General features: G+C 39.3%; 1 protein-coding gene across 3 annotated transcripts in view; it reads right to left on the bottom strand.

Annotated features, from left to right (window-relative positions):
- Window positions 1–22,982, bottom strand: part of RORA (RAR related orphan receptor A) — a 796,368-nt gene that overhangs the window by 176,097 nt on the left and 597,289 nt on the right. For all 3 annotated transcript variants that reach the window (XM_081507580.1, XM_081507582.1, XM_081507581.1), the window contains one exon: window positions 21,834–21,863. In XM_081507580.1, the coding sequence (XP_081363706.1) occupies window positions 21,834–21,863 (30 nt within the window). The remainder of the gene's footprint in view (window positions 1–21,833; window positions 21,864–22,982) is intronic.

Here is a 22,982-nt window from a genome sequence, read left to right as displayed (position 1 = left end):
CCCAACACACCATGTGTACTTTGGCCACAGGGGCTGCAGACCATAATAATATACCCCAGCTTTTCTGGGACCCTCTCGCTTGTTCAGTTTTTACAAGTCTTATAATTTAAAGAAAAATGAATTAAACAATTCTGGCTGATTGTAGAATAGTTCCTCTAAGGAATTTAATACTTAGTGATCATAATAGTGATTTACAGTGACTTCTCATTCAGGATTCTTTTCAATTTATCATAGAGGTAAAATCAATACCTTCTACCAAACTGGAGAAATTTAGATGAGTCACTTTTGAAATATAGGGACAGAAAAATAATAAATGATAAAGACTAAAAATAACTCCAGTTCTTCCAATTTAAGATCTGGCTGACTCTGAAGATGATAATTTAGGAAGGGAGAAGAAGCCTTGGCGAATCACCCAGTCCTGCTTTTTCACTTCGCAGATAAGGAAAACTGAGGCCCTGGGGGCATTTCTCAGATCACCCTGCCCATGGGACCCAGGCCTTCTGAGTCCTGAATCCAATATGCACATCTGTCTGCCTCACATCATTTGATGATGGGACAATGGGTTTGAAGCACATAAAAATAAATAGAGAGCAACCTTGCTTTCAAGGTGTTTATAGTCTAGCAGAGGAGATAACACATCTATATCTAAAATTATGACACAAAATAAATAGAGATAAGCTCTGTAAAAGTGGTACAGATTCAAAAGGAACTTTTAAGTCACTGACCCCTGAAAGTTTTTTTTTCCCCCAGTTTTTTCTATAATGGTAATTAAACTTGTGAAATAGTGAAATTCTTCCTTTACTCAAGATTCCTTGAAATCAAGCCTGTGGACTATAACTTAGTTAAGGGTTTCACAACAGACCGTACTTGGGTATCTGATTTGAAAAAGCGAACAACCGAGCCAGACCACACAACACACACTGGATGAGGTCTTCTGGGCAGGTGCCTCCCATCTACCCAGGAAAGCCAAACCAAAGAAGGCACTGGGTCAAAAAGGAAGGAAGGGTAAGGATAAATCCACTGACCATCACCCAAGGAGGCCAAAACAGTCTCTCCTCCTGAGTAGTCGTGGCTGGTTTCAAAATAAAAATAACACACTCAAGCTGTGATAGAGGAAAGCTCTTGGTTTGGAGCCCAACTACAAAGTATTAGCAAAGACAGATTATTACCCACTAGAGACTCTCTTTTAGGTATAATTAGAACAAAAGAACGGCCACTGAACAGTGGGATTTATGAGACATATGGGTCATGTGTCCACAGCACTAGTTGCTTGCAAAATTGGCTGTGTGGGTTGGCACATGGTACCGTGAATATTAGAAACCACAAATCTCCAGAGTTTCCTGAACAAAGTAAAAGGCCTTGTCTATGGGTTGCCAGCTTGGAGGTCAGCTCATGAAAAAAGCCCCTGGGTGAGCTCCAGTGCTACCTGTGCATTTTCTATTTTTCATTCTCTCCCCCTCCTCCACTTCCTCCTCCTCATCTTCCCCTCCTTCTCCTCTCATTTTGGACATGGGCATCTCAGTGGGTCTCATTGTAACTAATGATGCTTCTGCCAACCCCTCCAGAGGAAAGAGGCCCTCTCCATGACAACGACCAGCGAGGGATCCACAAGCAGTTTTGGATAATGGGACAGACCACATTTCCATGAGCAAACCCAAGGGACGCTGATTTTTTTTTTTTTTTGCCCCTGAAGGACTAGAGGAGTTACTCCTCTATCAGATTATGTTACATTCAAAGGCCTGAAAAAGGAACAAACCTTCCTCTATCCACAAGCCAATTCTTGAGATGCTGAGCTAGAGGAGGGACCCTTTAAAAACTTCTTGGGAGCCTGTCATGGAAACCAAGCACTCCCGTGTTTTCATTTGTCCAAAGATAGACTCTTCTACAGGATCGTTATCTTGAGTTCTAAAAAGTGAAGTAGATTCTTTTAGTAGGCATAATTTGAGGGGAAAAAAGGAAAAGTTGAAATGAATTTTTCAAATCCTCAGGATGAAGTATCCCATGGACAAGACAAACAGCCATGTTCGTGCACCGAATGCTCATCTACCTCTGCCTGGAATGCTCTCAGTTTTTCCTTCACCTTCCTTCATGCTCTGAAATGTTACTTAGCTACATCTTCATCCCAAGTGATTTCCAGGAGCCCCCAGTTTTGAGGGGGGAGGGGAGGTCCTATGTCATCTCTTTTCTTTGCAGCACTTGTCTCCAAAACACTCAAATTTGTGTACTTTTCTGTCTCAGCACCCCTGCCTTCTTCAAAAAAAAAAAGGGAGTGGAGGTAGTAATAAAGATTCAGTGTTTTCTTTCTCTGTCTCCAGCACTTTCTACACATTAGGAGGTCAGTAACGGCAGGACAATTCTTGAATGAAAACACAAACCCTGTGGCTGGTCTCTCCATAGACAATACTAACATCTATCTATATTTCTATCTCCCCATCTACTTATATAATTATGTTTTTAGGAATTAGAAGGTTTCTGTTTTTAAAACTCTTGAAAATATTGGGTAAACATTATTTTATACGTGCCAGTCTGATCCTCTACTTTATCCCAACGAGCTGTTCTTATGTACAATGCAAAGAAGAGGAAATTTAGCAGGGAAATTTGTGCTGAAAAGAATTTGGCCACAAATGCTAAACAGGATCCATTTTTCCAGTCAGAGAAAAACATCCCTATTTCAACTGTGATATTTGGAATTTCAGCTTAAATTACAAAAGGCCTTGGGAGAGGCTTTATACCAGAGGCTGAGGGTGCTGTGGAACCACTAGGCTAAGTGTATCTTCCTGTCAGCCTGGATTGTTGTGAGTATATTGACCTGTTCCTGACGGAAAGTCTATGAAAAGCCAGAGGAGGAAAAACAGGCTATAAATCTGCTGCAAAGCATTAACAAGAACAGAATTAAACATCATCACTTCTGGGACTTATCGTACAACTTGAAAATGGTGTTCAATAAAAGAAAAGATAATTTGGGGCCACATTACCTGGAATGAACATCTGACACATAGTCACTGGTCTGGATTTAGAAAACTGCTTTGATCCCCAGAGAATAGATTGTTAATGAGTATTTTAAGGACAAGATTGAGGTAGCATGATAAGTGTCGAAAAGGGTACTGGTTTCCAAGGGTTCCAGTCTTGCTTCCACGTCTGTAAAAGCAATTGGAACTGACTTTGAACAAAACATTTTCTAACTCCCTGAGAAACTGTCTACATCTCAAATACCGGAGGGGAGACCAACAAATAAACACTCTGATCCATTCAATTCTCAAATCTGGGCCTTTATGACCATTGAAAAGGTTTATAAATAGAGCAACTAACACTCATATCTTTTTCTTTTTTAAACTTTTTATTTTGTTTTGGGGTATAGTTGATTAACAATGTTGTGATAGTTTCAGGTGAACAGCAAAGGGACTCAGCCATACATATACATGTATCCATTCTCCCCCCAAACTACCCTCCCATCCAGGCTGCCACATAATATTGAGCAGAGTTCCCTGTGCTATAAAACAGGGCCTTGTTGGTTATCCATTTTAAATAGAGCAGTATAACATTCATATCTTTTCCCTACCTAAAGTGAAGGTGAGGGAGCCTTAAGACAAAAAGCCATTTTTCTTACAGGCATGATAACGATTCACATAGAATTTTTATAGCAATGTATGGATTTTAAGAGATTATTATCAACTTTCTGAATTTGACAAGCTCATCAGTGTCACTTCTTTCTCCTTAATTTTCCAAGGTGATCAAATCTCCAATGTAAAAATCATCTTCTTATAAGTCCCAGACAAGAAGGTGAAAAAAAAAGTAATCTATTAAAATATTTCCAGTTTATTAAAAAATGGAATTGTATAATACACCTTCATGTACTCCTGCTCTCCTCCCTGGTAAACATTTGGTCACTCTGATTTCATCTATCCCCAGCTGACTTTTTTTCTGGAACAATTTAAAGTAAATCTTAGATATCTTGTCATTTTACCCATAAAATTTTTAGTATTCATCTCTGATAGAGATTGAAGAAAAACAAAACCAAATGAACAAAAAACCCCTGCCAGACCATTATTTTACCTGACAATATTATTTTAAAAATCTTTTAACATCATCTAAACTACCAGTTCATATTCAAACATCATCAACCATCTAAACAAATTATTTTTCTGTTTTAGCTTGAATCAGCATCTAAACAAAGGCAGAATTGAAACTGATTATGCCCAACTCACAATCCTTTGTCTTTCAACTATTTCTTTTATGTGCTTACATGACTTAGACACAGTGTATCTGGTCACAGACAAGTGAAGGCCGCTTTCATTGCTACTAAATATTTCATTATTTGAAATGCCCTATTCTATGAATCAGATACAAATATAGTTAAAGACTCACTACTGGAAAGATATCAAGTAATTCTCACAGCTTTCTCTAATACATAAACAATTTGGGCAACTTTAACTGCATGCTTTAAAATATTTTGTTAAATTTTATAACATTCGCAGGAGGAATCCATTTGACAAACCCTAGTGGGCCTTTATTTTATTCATATAAAAGCTGAATGCCCTAAACTATACAGCGGCCCAATGGCAAATGTAGTGTTTTCATTTGTAGCTTCATCTATACTTCAAAAAAGAGACATTTGAAGAAACATAGCCACAAAGAGGGCAAATTTTAAATAGGGAGAAGAGCCCTAAACTGTCATGGACTCTGCCTTTTCTGGTAACACACAGGCACTGCTGTGACACATAACTAGAAACACTGCTTTATAACACAAGTCTGTGTTTTAGAACACACACTGAAACAAACAAACAAACATGTCTATTTAGAAACCCAACCCAAGCCCTGCCACTGGGCATTGGTATCAAGGATGTCAGAGTGGCTGTTCAATCCAGGTGAAGTAGACAAGGCTCATTCCCTTTTCTTGGCAAGAAAGTAAAAGCTTCTTGCCTGATGCTGCACATGCCACATGAGGAGCAACCATGAATTTAATTTTCTTAAAACAGAAGCATTTTCAGACTTGTGTTTTCCTGGACAGCTGCCTGGTGGTTGTAATACATAATAAGGGCGTGTAATTGACAGTAATGTGAATCACTCACAAATTCTGGCTATATATATATGGAGTTACTTTTTTTCCAGGGAAAAGTTAAGGAGCAGATTCATCCTGTCCATTGAAAATAGCAATTACTTTACATTTTAGCTCATTAGCTAACTTTATATATATATAAAAAAAAATCACTGCACGATCGTAGTGATTTGCACTATCAACTTGTATTACAAAGAAGTGGCGTGGGTACACAGCTCATGCAATGGAATGGTTTGGGTCAGGCATAATCTGTGAAATAGCAAATTTAGATGGGTTACTTGATATAGCATATATGAGACTCCTCTCCCAAGAGTTAGTCTTCCCAATGATTTTGCCACTTGAAAAGCTGCCATCTGTCAAGACTTTGTAATTATTATGGTAATACCCAGGGCAGACTGATCAGGCTGCCATTGACATTCATGGGCAGCTTCAGAATTCCTTTCACAAGACCTCAGACACAGGGATTTCCAACATAATGGCTGGGGATTTTCCCAGGTAGGACCTCTTGGAACCATGGAAGCTTTCAGACAAGGTAATGGGTGGCTCCTATCTATTAATTCTCTTTGGATAAGGGACAGAATAATCTGAATTAACTTCACTATTAACCTGAAAGGGGCCCTATTTTCCAAGGCAGAGGCACAGAAACTGAATCGTTCAAAGTCATGAAGACTGAATGCCATTGAGATAAGCCCTGACTCCATCTGAACTCGACAGGTTAGGGAATTTGTTGGTAGCTTCAGCATCTGTGAAACTGGAAAGCTCTTGTTCAGATCTGCAACATGTTTTGAGCTTCTGTGTTCTGGAGGCAACAGGGGTGTTGATCTATGGAAACCTCAGAAAAACATAAAGACAAAGCTGGGGCTTTGGGATGCGGGGGTTTGTGTTGCAGCGGTGGGGATGGGGTGGGGTGGTGTATCTTAAACCAAGGGGGAAACACTTATATTTTCCCTCCCATTTATAATACTCCATGAAGACAGTTTGGATTGATTTTTCTCAGATTGGGATCTCTCGTTTTAGGAGTAGAATTGAAGTCAAATTTCACTACATCAGAGGTTATGTTGAGATTTTAAGGAATGAAACTAAAATTCATTCTGTACTTGATCACTGATCACTAGTGAGAAACTTTTTCCTCTACAACAGCAGTTGCGGGCTGGGATTATTGGCTCATCCTGGTTTTCATCACTGACAGCTACCACTAATCTCCAACCTAATTCTGGAGTTTATTTGGCAAGTAGTTGCTAAAAGGCAAAATGAGGGTGGAGTCCCATAAACTACAAAAAAAGAGAGACATTATGTACATAAAATGGCCCTGCAAAATATTTCAGATACTGTTTCTCAATTATAAAACAGTAGCAGACTGTCAAAATCTGAAAAGTAACATGTAACACATGTTAAGTAGGCATCTTCTTTGTTCATATGTGAATATGTTTCACATGAGCCCAAAGAGTTGGAAATGTGTTATCTACTTCTTTTAATTAAGAAAAATGTGTTAACTCTCTGGAATGTCCACGTGTGGAAAAATAATGCATTATGTGGAATTGCACACACATGATTTATATTGCACATTTCCAGGACCAGAAATTCTAATGAAGAACCTTATTCAACAGAAAAGAATTTTTTTTTCTTTAGCATTTGCAATTCTGGTATACCATAATGCTGAGGCCAAGCATATATTTTATTAGTTTAAATCCTAGCTAAGCAATAAAATGTGTGTCATTTTAAATAAAGAAAACATGTTTTCACAAAATTTAATGTCTATTTTGGCTCCCCTGCAAATACTATGGTGTGCCACCCAGATTCCTCCCTGCAGCATGGAGGCCCTTATTTCCCCTGGAGCCCAGAGTGTTGACTGCCAGTGGCTCACAGCTGAGTTGTTTTCTGAGCCTTGTCTTTAGCTAAAGGGAGCTGCCTTGCCCAAGATGATGCTTTTCCCTGGGGGCAGCTGGCATCCAGTGGCTGGCTGATTTAGGGTAAAATACCCAGTCCCTTTGCCTCAATCTAGGATATCTCTCAAAAACTGCATGCCTGCTTCTGATCTGTCTGTAGCGTCTGCTGAACTCTGGTTGCAGCTACATGACAGTTCAATTTCTCCTGCCCAATCCAGCTTCCTTTACCCCTTATAGCTATTGTTCCTAAGAGTATTCCCCTATCAGCTTTCTGTATATAAATCTCAGTGTCTCTGAGTCTATTCTCTAGGGAACCCAATCTAAGATTTCCATTTCTTTAAGGATACCTTAGTGGAGTGACAAGTTGGGAACAGTGATGAATTTCAGATGAGAACAGGGTAGAACTTCACTTTATTCAGTGTGAGGTTATCCCAGCCTCATCTTGATGCCAAGTGTTGGTTCCAGAAGTTTCCTAAATCTGGCATTTCGAGGTGAGCTAACTTAATGGTGATTATACAAGAAATTTCATCATGAGGTTTTACTCTTGTATGAATACAGGCAAATGATGGACAGTATATAGATGCTTAGGCCATATGCAGAATGTTAGAAGTTGGCTCTTCTCTCTTGGGTTAGAAGTTAACCCAACTGTTCAGAATTCTTCCCTATAAGTGAGGCTCTGGAACAGATCAGCCATTAAAAAGGAGCTTAAGCACTAGGAGAATCCGTGAGAATGGGACCCATATTGGTCATTTTATTCATTAGAAATCTAACTTAAGAGAAGCACATCAATAGAATCTCAGGTAAAGCAATTTAGGGCAATAAAAACATAGTCTTTTAAGTGATACTGTCCCCCAGTGGCTCCCATAATGAAAACGAGAACATTTTCCCATCTCTCAAATCACCCCAATTATACACAGGATTAGGTAACTTCCACAAATCAGGCCATGGAAAGTTCTTTGATTTAGAGGTATCAGTCAGAACTGTTTTTTTTTTTTTTTTTTTTGGCAGAAGGGATGGTGGTGTGTATGCATGAAGGCATAACACTTTTTCCTTTTCCAGTCTGAAAAACCATAGGTTCAGTTGCCTTTTAGGACAATTGCTACTTTGATTGCACTTTGCTGTGTGAAATTGCAGCATGAAATGAAGATAGTCCCTCTCCCTGTGTTATTAAAAACCCCCATCTACCAGTTCAAGTTCGATACATGAAGCAGGGTACCCAAAGTCAGTGCTCTGGGACAACTCAGAGGGATAGGGTGGGAAGGGCGGTGGGAGGGGGGCTCAGGATGGGGGGACACATGTATACCTGTGGCTGATTCATGTTGATGTATGACAAAAACTGTCCCAATATTTTCCAGTAATTATCCTCCAATTAAAAAAAAAAACACAAAAACCCTCCCATCTGAGAAAGGAAAGGGATGAAAGAGGCTACCAGAGATGATGCTTCTATGAAGAAACAACTTCAAGTCCCTAAAAATCTCCCAGGTCGATCCTGTTGTCACTCGGCTTGTTAATAGACGCATAACAAAACAAGAATTATTGTGAAGCTGAGAAAACTAGGATTTAGATTTCATATGAAGGGATGGACTTTACATTAGAGGCAAAGAACCTTCATTCTCTGAGTATAATCATCCCAAAGTATTTTTTGACCTTGGAAGAAAGAAAAAAATCAGTGTTAAGGTGGAATTGGTTAGGTCATCGCCTAAGGAGGCATAAAAGGCCATCAGGAAATGAATTAAAATTAAAATAGATTGTTTTATTGGGTCACATCTCATCACATTTCATTTATAAGCAAGGTTTCCACTCAAGGAATTGATACTGCAGGGTATAATCTTGCTCCTGATGTTTTGTCTCAAGTAAAAGTTACAAACAAAACTGAGGAGGAAGCTGCACATAAACCTTGAAAAACAGAGGGTTCCAAGGAATAGTAGACAGAAATCATGGTTGTGTGCAGCAACTTACAAAGTGGACAACAGTTTTGAAATCAACGGTCCCTGCTAAGTTAAGGAAACATACTTAAACATTCCAGACCAGACAGACATAGCAATGTCACATGTTCTGACCTTGAAAAATAAATGTCATTTCTTTCCAGAATTAACTTTAAGATTCAGTAAGTAATCTAGGATTATCAGAACATTTACTTCCTAAATTGTTTAACAAATCAAGATTGCTTTTTCCTCTAGAGACCAGACAAATCCAGGATATTTCCCTTGATAGAACATATTCTCCATTCTTGGGAAGATAAGACAATTCTCTTTTCTAGTAGGTAGTTTTCTCTTTTGCATTTCAACAGATGCCAATGGTAACTGAAAACATCTCTTTCCTTTTTACTCTATAGATTTGATGATCTGGTTTATAACATCTTGGGTGGATAATGGAAACAAACAGTGTCAAAAAGGTCACTCCAAAAAATAACACACTCTACATCTTTAGATACTATATGAATATTTTAAAATTTTCTGGATGAGATTCTGGCTTAAATCTTACAAACTCCTAATGGAAACTTCAAAGCAAGCAGTCATATAAATCAACTATACTTCAATTAAAAAATTAAAAGAAAATAAAACAGAGCAATTTGATCAATTAAAAAAATAGAGCAAGCAGTCTTGAAACTGAGACTCAGAATACATCTAGTAAATTGTCAGACATTAAGAAGCCCTTTGAGTTCTAATATTGGTTTCCAAAATAATATAGTACAAATCTCACAGTATCATTTCAAATAATAAATATCTGTTCTCCCTTATAGCTGTTAACAAGGAAAAGATTATTTTTTCCCATTATCAAATGTGCTAGAAGAGTGGTCTAAAATTGTATGTACACATACACACACACACACACACACACATTTAAAGTCTACAGAAAGGACTTTGCTTGCAGTCCAGTGGTTAAGACTTCACCTTCCAATGCAAGGAGTGCGGGTTCGATCCCTGGTTGGGGAGCTAAGATCCCACATGCCTTGGGGTCAAAAAAATCCAAAACATAAAACAGAAACAATATTGTAACAAATTCAATAAAGACTCTAAAAAATGATCCACACCAAAAAAAAATCTTTAAAAAAAATATAAAGTCTACAGAAATCAATGGAGCACATGGTAAATACCAATAACTCTGCTAAGACCAAGATACACCAGGATAATTAAAGCATATCTAGTGGAGAAGGAAATGGCAACCCACTCCAGTATTCTTGCCTGGAGAATCCCAGGGACAGGGGAGCCTGGTGGGCTGCCATCTGTGGGGTCACACAGAGTCAGACACGACTGAAGCGACTTAGCAGCAGCAGCAGCAGCAGTGAGAAAAAGCTACAGAACTACAACTAATCTACAATATATTTTCTATACTGTCACCTTAACAATGTCCCCTGGGGGCAGAGGAGCTGTTAAATTAATTTAGCAAGGTGGGATCAGAGAAGGCTTTGCACAGATGTTGCTATTTGCATTGGCCTTTGGTGGAGCAGTAAGACTTCCATAGGCATATAATTCGGTAAAGCCCATTCCTGGACAAACAAGGTGCAACAGAAGCAAAGGCACTGAGGTATACCCATGCACAGAGTCATCTAGGAACTAGTCATGGATAGTGGCAAAAACTGCCAGCACAGAAGTCAGGGAGAGAGCAATGGAAAGATTAACGCTAGATTGTGAAGGGCCTTGTTTCCCATACTAAGTATTGATAGTTTCGATCCTCAGGCAACAGAGTGCCCCAAAGGTTAAGGAGGTGGAATAAGATCCTGCTGACAGTGGAATCCCAAAGCAAGACATAGTTTTTCTTTTTATTTGGGAGAGGAAGGAGTAAAAACTGCTGAATATAAAGGTTGTATTTTCTAATCTCTCTGGTTTCAGAGAACAGAATTCAGCCAAGGCACATTCTTTCTTCTTTTTTAAAAAATAATTATTTATTCATTTATTTGGCTGCATGGGGTCTTAGTTGCAGCAAGCTGGATCTTCCATTGTGGTGCAAGGACTCTAGTTGTGGCGCACGAGCTCTGTAGTTGTGGCATGCGGGCTCAGTTACTCTGCGGCATGTGGGATCTCAGTTCCTTGCCCAGGGATCAAACCCACCTCCCCTGCATTGCCAGGCAGCTTCTTAACTACTGGACCACCAGGGAAGCCCCAGCCATGACATGCTCTTAGCACACAATCCTAGCACCACAAGACTGACATCTCCACTAAGAGAGTCACAACAGTCCTTCTTATTATTGGCGCTCTACTCTATTCACATAGCAAAGCGAGAGGGGTGCCAAGCCGCATCCTGAGTACCCTGCTCTGCAGATTTACTGCCTGACAAGCCTTAAAGTTAGAAAAATATTTCAAGCGGAATCTGTCACTAACAGCTTTATACGGTCTGTTGTTTCCTGAGCACCTGGCCACTGGGAGACCAAGTCTGAGGAACACGTTTCCTATGGTGAGCCTTCCTGACAACTGCATTATCATTCCTCACATGACATATACCAGTTCATCAAAGCTCTTTCAAGCCAGAAAGCCAAGCTGATGATATGAACCACCAACAAGTGATTTTTCTCCTAATAGCCTACATTTACAAAAAGTCTTTGAATTTGTACAGTACATGGGTAGCAAAGGAAGCAGCACTAATTTTTTATTTTGATTCCCCTTCACGAGAGTCCCTTGTGGCAGGAGAGTGGTTAGTCTGCAGATAGACACCTAGGACCAAAGAAATAAAATAATTAGACATCATGGTTTTGATGGCGTTGGGGCAGACTTAGCAGTCACATTCCTTCGCTGCGGTTTTCCAAGGGAAACCCGACAGCCTTACTCCCACCGCAGACTTAAATATCCTCCATCCATGTTGATCAGTTCGATGTCTGAACCCGAATGACAAGCTCAACTGGCAATAATGCCTTGCACAGTATTTTAAGTGACATAATCAACTGGAGAGGGACTTGTGTCAGTTAGACTTTGTCTCCTTAAAAATCAAGAGTAACAGTGGTGAGAGAGAAGTTTTTAACAAGGAGGAAAACCCTAGACAGTTGTCTCTGAGATTCTTCACCACAGCTTCAAGGACAACCAGGAAAAGAGCTGCTATTTGAGGCAACTTCATTATAAAATCATTTTTAATAAGCAATCTTAACAAAGAGAGGGAATACTCTTGTGGAGAAGGCCTCCAGGGACCCAGAGGCTGCCCAGTTAAGTTATTAGGAAGTTTCACACAAGGGACCAAACAGCTATTTCATTGGCCTCGGGGGACAGAGTTTAGTTTTCACCTGTTCTCTAGAGGCAGTGGTGTTATCCTGTCTATGAACAGCAGAGACTGGTAACAATCAATTATCTCGATGCCCCAACTTGGTGAGGGGAAGTGAATTTTCAGTTTTGTCGATGCAAAAAGGCATGGTGAAGAGAGACAGATAAATTACCGTGAGATGGTTCATTATATACTGAAGACTTTTCTGAATGTGCAGCTAATAGAATGCCACATCTGAACCTGAGTGTTAAGTGAAACAATAGAAACTCATTCTTGGGAAATTAAGAAAGAAAAACAAAGAGCAAAGGACATAGCATTAGCTAGCTTTGAGCTGTACTGTGCAGTCATGTGAGGGAAATAATTTTTTGTGCTTATGAAAAATAATAAGGCCATTTACTTTGCCTATGTAAGGAGTGAGCAAGATTGGAAATGTAGGGTTCAAATTTTTAGAAAGCTGTGAGTGGCTGAGTTGAAAAGGGTTGGAAAGATACAGGCTCTTGGTATATTACAGTTGCCTCAGCCAATTAGCAGCACGAATGAAAGAAAGCAAAAAGAAACATTAGCCACATAATCCAAAGTGTGTATGTATTTTTCAGGTTTCACTGTTTGCTTCATTCCTCTGATTTTAATGAAATGGCAAGCATTGGTCTTAAAATTAGACCTTCAAACTGGGAAGATGGAGAGAAAAAAATGAAACACTTTTTCTTTAATAATTAGAACAGTCTTCTCTTTTTGGACTAAATCTTTCCTGCTCAATAAGCACATTTTTACACAGGTAATCAGAGGAAAGACCAGAAAAGAACCTCCATCTGAGGCTAAGAATTTTGTTGGAGTTCAAAAAAGGGATTGAAGTAGGGAATGTGTGATTCCTATGATACTCACTAAATGACAGCAATAAAAACATTGTTTACAGGTCACTGTGCTTTTCACACCCATTCCGTGGCTTCCCACTGGTTATGAGATAAAGCTAAAATCTTATCTCTGTTCTTCACATCCTCTCTTTTTCTTGTTAATACTCTACTCTAGTCAGATAGATTTATACAACCACCCCACCCCAAGACCTCCATCAATCCACCTTCCAGCTGATCTTCCAGCTACTCCTTACTCTTCCAGCTAATCCAGTTCAGCTCCCTGCCTGGGTTGCCCACTCAGACAGACAATCCAATTGAATCACAGCCCTGCATTCTTCTGCAACTTCTTCATTACTAAAAGTTCCTCAAGTGCCTTTCTCCTCAGATGTAGACTAAACTATTGGAGAGGGAGGATTAAGAGTTAAACTTTCTGTTTTATGCTGTGCCTAACACACTGCCACACACAGAGTAGGTGTTAGGAATATTAAGCTAATAAAATCTTTCTGACTCCCGACCACCTGCATTTGGTACAGGGATTGGCTGTGGTCTGCTTTCTAGCCTTCTCTCCTTAGATTCCAATATCACAGGTATCTGGATCATCCACCATAGAGTCTCTTCCTTCTCTCCTCCAAAACAGGATGATTAAAGTAAAAGATGTATGGACTAAGTCTCTCTGAATCCAAACCTGAATCTTGCACATTCTTGTCATTTCTGTTCTTTTCTTCAATATGCCTGCCCTCTAATTTATGCTTGACGGTTAAGCATTTAAGACATGTGGGGCTAAAATCCATGCCTACAAGTTCAACAAAGCAAAACAAGATAAAAAGAGCTATCAATCCTACACAGGAATAATGTTTACCCAGAGGTGGAGGTGAAGTGTGTGGAGAACTGTGAGGAAACTCTAGCAGTCACAGGAAAAAGGGTAATTGAATAGCGTGGAAATGAAAAACTTAGTCATCATTTGTGCAGTTATGGATATCAATTATAATCAAAAGGACCATGTGACTTTGAATTCACTAACTTCCTGCAAACGTATTTGATAGACCTAGTGTGCAATTTTTTGTGTAATTCATAAAGAAAGTTCATGTAGACAGTAACTTTCTTCATATTTCAGACACTTTGATAATATCTCTGCTTCTTTTTAGTCCTCTGGGTGCAGATCTCAATAAAGAGAGATAAAGCTGGTATGACTGCAAACCCAATCTGAAATTCAGATACTCGCAAGCATACTTGAAACCCAGATGTTTAATCCCCTACACATCCCTTTGATACACATTTCAGTTCCCTAAGGGACTTTTAGCTTTCATGGTTTTGTTTGTTTTTGGTTAGGTTTAGGGAAACCACAGTATCCTGAATTATTCTACCTCTTAGTGGCAATGATAGTTATACATGAATTATCAAGCTGATCTGACAAGAGAATGCTAATGTGCAATTTTCTTATAAATGCCATAAATAATTGTTAAAGGTTTTGTTGCAGTGGAAAACAGGTTCCTGCTGCCAGAAATACATATTACTACTAGTGCAGGGAGCATGGCTATCTTAAGAAGCAAAAATAACCATTTTTAACTATCATTTTATCATGGAATCAGTTGAGGTGTATGAATAGTGGTGTTAAATGGAGGTTTGTTCTTTGATGAATGAGATTAGGTTGTTAAAAAATAAGTAATAATGTATTTATATTATTAGTCATCAAACAGACTTGGCTCATAAACAGAATACCCAAACATGTATAATAATAATTAAACTCAGTTTTCTTTGAAAAAAAGACAAGTAATGATCATTTTAGTTCAATTGGTTTAAATGAACTTTTTCATATAGTGGGAATAACATACCCTTTTCTTGTAATCAGCTGGTTCACCAAGGTTAGAAGTCTTTATAGGTAAAACAGTTGTAAAGTAAAAGAAAATCTGAGTTGACTGTAGGAATTATACTTGACTTTCTTCCTGTATTTTTGAGTGAAATGATCACTCTAAGGAATGAAGTTCTTTACTTCATTCTGTGGTTCTGTGGGTTGGCTTAAACCCTGGCTTACACCACACACCAGCTGGTTGTAGAACCCTGGGCCTCAGTTTTCACCTGTAGAGGGGGGATAGTAGCAAAATCTCCCTCACAAGATTATGGGAAAGATGGAATGAAATAACACATACAAAATGTTTAGAAAAGCATCTAGCACTTAGCAAGTGCTCTGTGGTGATTACCCAATGCTGATACTGGAGATAACAATGTGGCACTCATGTGCGTGCAAGGAGTCAATCTACTCTGAGTCTCGGCTCTGCCCATTTCCAGCTAGATGAATGAGTTTGCAAGTTGTCTCACTTCTCTCAGTTAAGTGACTGATCTCTCAGACAAATTTTCTCATCTCAACTTGGGGGTACAAGTAGGGCAAAGCTCATGGGGCCAATGAGAAGATTAAATGAGATAATTCATGTAAAGCACTGAACATAATGCCTGGAATATCAGAACTGCTTAGTAAGTGATAGCTCCTGTTGCTACCATAGCACCTACTGGAACCTTCACCATTCCTATCACCACTGTTATTACTGTTATCACTGAACTTGAAGTGACACAAAATCCTGAAAAGACATATAGCTCTTCTTTAACAATCAGCCCAATCATGTACAAGAGTTTCATTAAATATACAACAAATCCATCAAGTAGACACCAGTACTTGATAGGCTAAGCATTTTTATTTTCTAGTACAGGTCATAATTTTTTTTTTTTTTTTTTGGCCATGCCACATGGCATGTGAAATCTTAGTTCCCCAACCAGGGATCAAACCCACACCCCCTGCATTGGAAGCACAGAGTCTTAACTACTGGACCACCAGAGAAGTCTTGTGATCATGAACTTTAAAAGAGCTATTCCTCATCTCAATTCACCCTTTTGAACCTATGTTCTGAAATGAGAACACAAATACTTTTTGTCCAAATTCAGTTCACAAATCTGAGGTTCAAAAGCAGCAAATGTGAACCAGTTGGATGCTCTGATGGAAACACTTAGCTAAAGATTCAGATTTTTAATGGGATTCACAGATCCTCACCATGAATGGTGGATTTTAAGACTATGCAAATCTTCTACCTTGGAAGAACTGACTGGCAGGGCCAAATGTGATCCATTTATATCTTAATATGATGAGACAGAGGAATCCTGTATAGTTCAAGGAGCTTGGCTCTAGACAGACAGGCTGAGTCTAAACAAGGCAAACATCTCCAGATGGTTCGGGGGATTTTTACTTCCTTGGATTAACTGATCTTGAAGGAACAAAATAGGTATTCCTCTGGGTGAGAATAGGGGGAGAGGAGGAGGAGCAAGAGTCGTTTTTAGCATCCAGGGTTAAATATTCACCGCTCCCTTCATTGCTACTGTGTGCTTGGGTCACAGTGTCAGAATCCTGGAGGTCTCTCTATTTCTTTTCTCCTCTCTCACTTTTCTGGCTTAATCTGCTCTCCAGTTACGAGCTGAAACTTCTGGAAACTGTACACTTAGCCTTTGTATTTTCAGATTATTTCCTGTGATTATGTGTTCCCTCTTTCCTGCAGTCCCAACATTGAACTAAGTGTATAAGCTCCTTGGGGTCAAAGAATCTGTCAGTACATAGTAAATCCTTAATAAACAATTGTCCATTGAGTAGCCCTCTAAAGAGGCCAGCACTTGTATTTTGGTCATGCTCCATCAGCAGCAAACTTAGTGTCTGAGATGGCTAGTGGTCTCAGCAAGCTAAGAAATGAAATTTCTGGCAACTTTGTGAGCACTAGTTTGTGGCTGTTGGTCAATGGGTGGATGAGAGCTGGATGAAAGCCGACTGAAAGAACTTCAGTGTGGCTTCTTCTCAGGTCTGTCTTAATGAAACATCCAGCCAGCAATTGAAATTATAATTGCCGTGAGTCACACCATGACTCACATTGGTTGTCACAGCAACCAATTAACTATACAACCAAAGTACCTTCCATTCACTTTGCCAAGAATGGTTCTTGAGTTTTCCTGGACTGTGAAAACACTGTGGGTGAGCCCCAAGTTTGGGGTTGCTAAGAGTCTACAACCAAAAGGAATGGCCTAAAGGGAAGGAAAAGAAAACAAGAAAATAAGGCGAGTCTAGTTCTCGGACCTCCTGAGTAAACAGCAACAACCGTGACAAACTGTTGGGTTCACTTTGCGATATCAGCAAATATCCATGGAGAGGAGGTTGAGGCCTCGAAACTAATTTCCTCTAAGTCAAATTTAAAGCCAAGTCTCTAGGGGTAAGAAGTGAATACATTAACTAAGTCTGCTTTAAATGATCATAGTAAATAGTTTTTTTCTTTAAAGATACAAAAGGTTAGTTCTCAAAGAAATATTCTGATGTGTACGAAAATATTTTTACTTCTAAGAACTAAAATCTATTTATAAATAACACAGTGCTTTAATTTTCTATCTTAGGTGTTAGCCTGATGCAACCAAACATTTGCAAATGTACTAAATTCACTTTTGATGGTTATTTGGGTTAAAATGAAAAGTTCCAGAAGGTTCAGAAGAATATTCTATTTTTATTTACTAGGGAAAACTGACATTCAGTGGGACTACACTGACAAATTTTCTTGATTGCTTACTGAGTAACTTGTAATTTTTGCATGTCTGGAAGTCCCTGAGTGTGGAAGAAAGCAAGGAGAAGAGACTTAAACAAGAAATATAAGGGATATGATTTAGGAATATAAATTAGGGTGTTGGGGTTAATATATATACACTACTATATATAAAGGTATGGATCTGAGGTATAAGAACTTCACCATTCAAGGATTTGACATAACTAGTCATGACTATTCATGAGCAGCCCTTAAAGTGGAGGACATGGATTGATTTGTAATTTACTCAGACCCCAGAAAAAAAAAAAAAAAAAATAGATAACCAACAAGAAACTACTATATAGCACAGAGTAGGGAACTATACTCAATATTTTATAATAATGTATAAGGGATAAGAATCTGAAAAAGATCTATCTATCTATCTACCTCCCTATCTATCTATCTGAATCACTCTGTGCTGTACACCTTAAATAACACATTATTGCGACTCAACTATACTTCAATAAACAAAAAACTCTAAAAAAAGAATAAAGAATATAAACAAGGATGAGAACAGGAGAAAGTGATGATGTTCTATTGACACTCTGGAGGCAATCCAGGAGCCCACCAGGTATCTCACTGGTCTACGCTGTGGTGACTAGATTCTATATTCCCTAAGATGATGACAATGATGGTAAACTACCTAGTAGCTGGAAATAGCTAAGATTATTATCTGTTGTATTTTTCACTTTTTCATCTCCATATATGTCATCTTCTAACATTTTAGTGAATGCAGAACTACCCATGCAGAATTAGATTAAGAAGTCAGGAGCAAATGAACAGTTGTCCTTGGCAAATAATAAAAACCAAGACAGCAGTAGATTCCAAGAAAAAACATATTTATACACACAGTACTATTTCAGTAGGAAAGAGACCAGAACAAACTTGTGAATTACCAAAGCTAAAGCAATCTTGGAAGTGTCCAACCAAATACAGGTGCTATATAATCAATCACAAAAATTAAATTCTACACCACGGTAAAATTTCTCGAGGACACCCCTATCCCACAAATAAAAACTCCCTTTTATGTTCACACACCAAAACCCATCAGGAACATTTCCTGTTCACAAGTGAAGAACATCGCAAGCATAAGAATTCCTTGATCTGTCATGATGACTTCATAGCAGAAGCCCCCAAACTTGGCCTTTCCTCACCTGCTAAGTAAAGCTAATGACATTGACGGTGCTGTCCCAGGAACTGAGGAGAATCAGTGGTCTCCAAAGACCATGCTTATGGATTTCTGTGAGGCTAACAATCAGATCTCTTTTCCCAGGAATTTATGGCTTAACTCACCCCAAACACTTTTTTTTTTTTTTTTAAAGAAGCAATACCTGTACTTTCCAGGTAACAAGGTGGCCTAAAATGCTATCAAGTGTCACAGCTATTCAGGTTCGTTTTGTAGTTCTTGCACCTCTGACTGGTGTACCTGTGAGCTGACACTCGCGTCTGATAATATATTCTGCAACTGTACATGTTAATTTGTAAGTGGAATAATCTCTCTGTGAGGGCAGTTAGGAAATTCAGGTTGAAACTGCTAATGAGAGGTGACTTCAGCTGTGGGTGATTATGTAGTCAAGCCTTGACCGAAGTTTGCCAAACCCTGGCTAAAAGTAGAAGTCTCGAGACAGTCCGAAAAATGAATTCACACACTTCCCTGAGAGTGAAACTTTTTGAAGAATAGATGTCAAGATGATTTAGGAGGAGCTGGAATTTAACATCTTAAAACTGATCAGCAAGTTGGGAAAAGTTCAGTTTTCAAGAAAAATCAGACAGATGCTTAAGAAGTCACTTGGGTGATGGTTATTAGAGGAAGAACTGATTTGTTTTCCTCCTCCTCACAACTTGCAGGGCCTGTAGAGACACTAAGATCAGAAATATGATGGCCTGTCTGCTAAGCTTAGTGACAAAAACAATCTCCATGTTTAAGTGTCATAGAAGACTTTCACTAACATGCAACTTGGACAGTTCAATTTCCCCTTGGCATGTGCAAAGTTTTGTGTCAACTGTCTATTCAGATGCTATTCTTCCCATCTTGTCATTGGGACATTTTATTTTGGGCCCTGTCCCCCGCATCATGAAAGTAAACATCAACCAAAAGACACAAGATGATTTCCAATCTAAATCGTTCTTATAGATGTAATATCTAAGCTACACAATAAAGGAAGCATTAAATCTTTCTACATTTACATTATGCTTAATCCCTAAGAATTTTCCTGCTGATTTTCATAGTTAGAAAGGCACTCAAAATCTACCCACTCTGGCTTTATCTTGATTTTGTTTTCAAGCAGGTATATCTGATAGAGTTCAATAAGCCTCCATTAAAAGACCAACCTGTTACATTGCCTGAAGTGCCACCTTTTCTCACTAGCTACCACTCTCATTTGTCACCCAAATCCTTCCATGAATTTCAATCCAACCACAGGTTATTATTTCTGCAACAGGCCAATGAAATTATCCTTAGGGATGATAGTTCCTTGAAGGTCCTTATGGATAGATGGTCTGTATATTAAGTAACATCTCTGGTCTCTGTCCTATTCATTGAATCCAATGGAGTTGAACTAGTGGTTTTGTTCACTTATCCAGGAGCCAAGTCATAATGCAAACAGTCAGCGGCTTTCTGTATATTGCTAGGTGGCCAGGAGTCCATACCCCAAACCGCCATCAATAGTAGGCACAATCATCCGCCCCTGTTCGGGAGAGGCCCAGGACTGAGCTAGCAGAAAGACTGAATTACTTACCACCTCTAGAGTGGGTCCCACCAGGCCAGGGACGAGCTCATGGGCAAGGCTGTGCAAGGAAGCGCTCTGTACCATGCCTGCCCTGCGGATATACAGAGGACTTCAGTCTCCTGCACTGTCAATCTCTCAGTCATCATGAGCTCAATTATGCACCAACAACAGCAAGAACAACAACAACGACGACAACAAAACAACCCCCAAAAAACTAAGGGCCACAGACTATCCTGGTGGAGGGACAGCCAGCTGGAACTGTGCATTGAGAGATGAGGTGCTGTCCTGAGCATGTGTCCATTACGGGCCTGAACTTCCCTCTATCCTCAAACTAACATTCCACTGGAGCCCACGGGAGAGCCACGTGGAGAGACTGCAGGACTGGGACCTAAGAGTCAGGCAACCATCAAACTAGGTGGGGTTGTTGGCTTTCGTTTTTTTTTTTTTTTTTTTTGCTTTTTATGTTTGTTTTCTACAAATACAGATAGACAGACAGACAAATCCAAGAGCAGATTTTAAGAATCAACCGAGGCACAAGATAAACTACTTTGATGGTACACAGATTTTTTTCCCCTCCAAATGGTTCACATAAAATCAAAACTTTTCAAAGCATACATAGGAAAAATTGGAGGACACGTCTTTGTCGGCCCTAAATTGTGCCATAAGTATCTCCATTGCTTGCCTTAGAAGGATGCCCAAACATATCTCATAGGTAGCACGTATCTGTGGTCTAAAATAGTTATCAAATTCTAATGACACTCTTGATTCAAAGTCTAAATAATATGCTGGTCGAGTACAGCGAAAGTTGACTGCCTGCCATCAATGACGTATTGATTTCATCCTGAGGTTGAAGGCACAGTCAAATTTGCTCAGAATGCAAATCACAACACTTTACATTGACGTGAGTTTGCAAACTTATGGTGGAGTTCGAATGAAGGCAATTGATGAAAGCAGTTGAACCTGAGAGGTGGGAATGAATACAGAGGATAAATTCAGCACACGTTTCCACATCAAACTACCCATGCGATTTACCAGGGCCCACAAAGGCCACACTCAGGGTCAACCGGCAGCACCCAGATTCCTGGTCAATATCTCTGCTCACAGACACAAGTACAAAACGACCTACATTGTGAGTGGTGAGGAAAAGGAAACCCAAGTTTAAAAGAAATCAAGGTGATGTTTCCTAGAAACATACCAACTCCTCTAAGAAGGATCCAGAGTAAGGGTGACCAGTAAGTAATTAATTGATCCTCCTGGCTAGATTGTATGGTTTTTCTAAAGATGAATGCCTCAAATTGCTAGAATGTATCACACTATGCCTAGACCCTCTTTAACACACACTCAGTACAAACAGGTGGAGATGTACCACTTCCAACCACTACAGGTAGAGAAGTATGACCTGTACTGACCATGGATCACAGTTGAAACATTAGTTTATACTTGGAAGGGCCACAGCAGCCAGACATATGCGAATTCCAATTCTGCAGAAAACTTTGGACAAGAAAAAAAGATGCATTACTTACATGTATGTGTCTTCTTTGTTACTGAGATACCTAGAAGAGAAGAGACAAGGACAAAGGTGAGGAAGCGGCCTATGTGTATTTCTTAGAACATAACATCATTCCCAGGGTACTCTGAAATACATTTTGTTCAGATTGGGATAGAGAGGGAAGATGAGTCCTCATTTCACCTACAACATCACGGGATCTACCCCAGAGTAATGAAATCATTAACCATGGGGCCAGGAAGCATTGCTTACTGGCTTAAGAGATTCTGTGGTTTAAAAAAAACGGCAGCATAGACAGTCATTAAACAGAGTGAGTGAAGACTCTTATTTTTGATTTTAAATAGGGAAGATGATCACGTTTATAAGTAGAGTGGGAAAGATTTAAGATTTAAGGGAAAGATTTAAGAGAGTGATGCCAACTTACTCAGACAAGAGTGAACCGAGCCACAGAGCAATTAATTTGCTCTGGCCATTGAGTTCATGTTTACTTTTTAATGAAAATGACTCTTGCTGCTTACATGAAGCATTACATTTAATGGGGAGGGAAAATACATCCACAAAATGTACCTCTCTGTCCGTACTCATTAAAGTCAGAAGGGGGATGAATGCTACTTCTGCAAATGGCAACACAATGCACATAAACCACATGAAAACACGAGGGATTCATGAGTCAGCACCCCTGAGGCTTCCAAGCTGCTTTACAGAGAGCAGGTGAGGAATGGAGCTGGGCAAGATTCGGCACATGAGGACCTCAGAAAGATCATGTGAATGCATCCTTCAACGAAAACAGTGCTACTGCCATTTCAGAAGTGTTCCACTTATTAATTCTGTATGCTTCATTCTTCTTGGGGGATATTCTTAAGACTAAATAGGCTCAAAGTCATAAAACTCTTGAAAACATTTAGCCTGTGACTAAGAAATGTGGTAAACCTTGAATGTGTTTTTTCTCTCAAGTTATTAAGAGAACTATTTAACCCTCCTCTAGAAAGTAACCTCATTGAAAAATTTGGCACCCACATCAGACCTATTACTTAGCTATGGGACGTATCATACAGGGAAGAAATCTGTTGTGAAAATCCATGGTAGACATAAAAAAAAAAAGTTAGTGCCAAAGTTGTGCGCCAAGACCAAAATCACACACTTGCTCCCCTCACAACTTTCCAAA

This window comes from Giraffa tippelskirchi, chromosome 7 (assembly GCF_054371585.1).
Source record: "Giraffa tippelskirchi isolate mGirTip1 chromosome 7, T2T-mGirTip1v1.2.pri, whole genome shotgun sequence".
NCBI lineage: Eukaryota > Metazoa > Chordata > Mammalia > Artiodactyla > Giraffidae > Giraffa > Giraffa tippelskirchi.
This window is presented reverse-complemented; position numbering and strand designations above follow the sequence as displayed.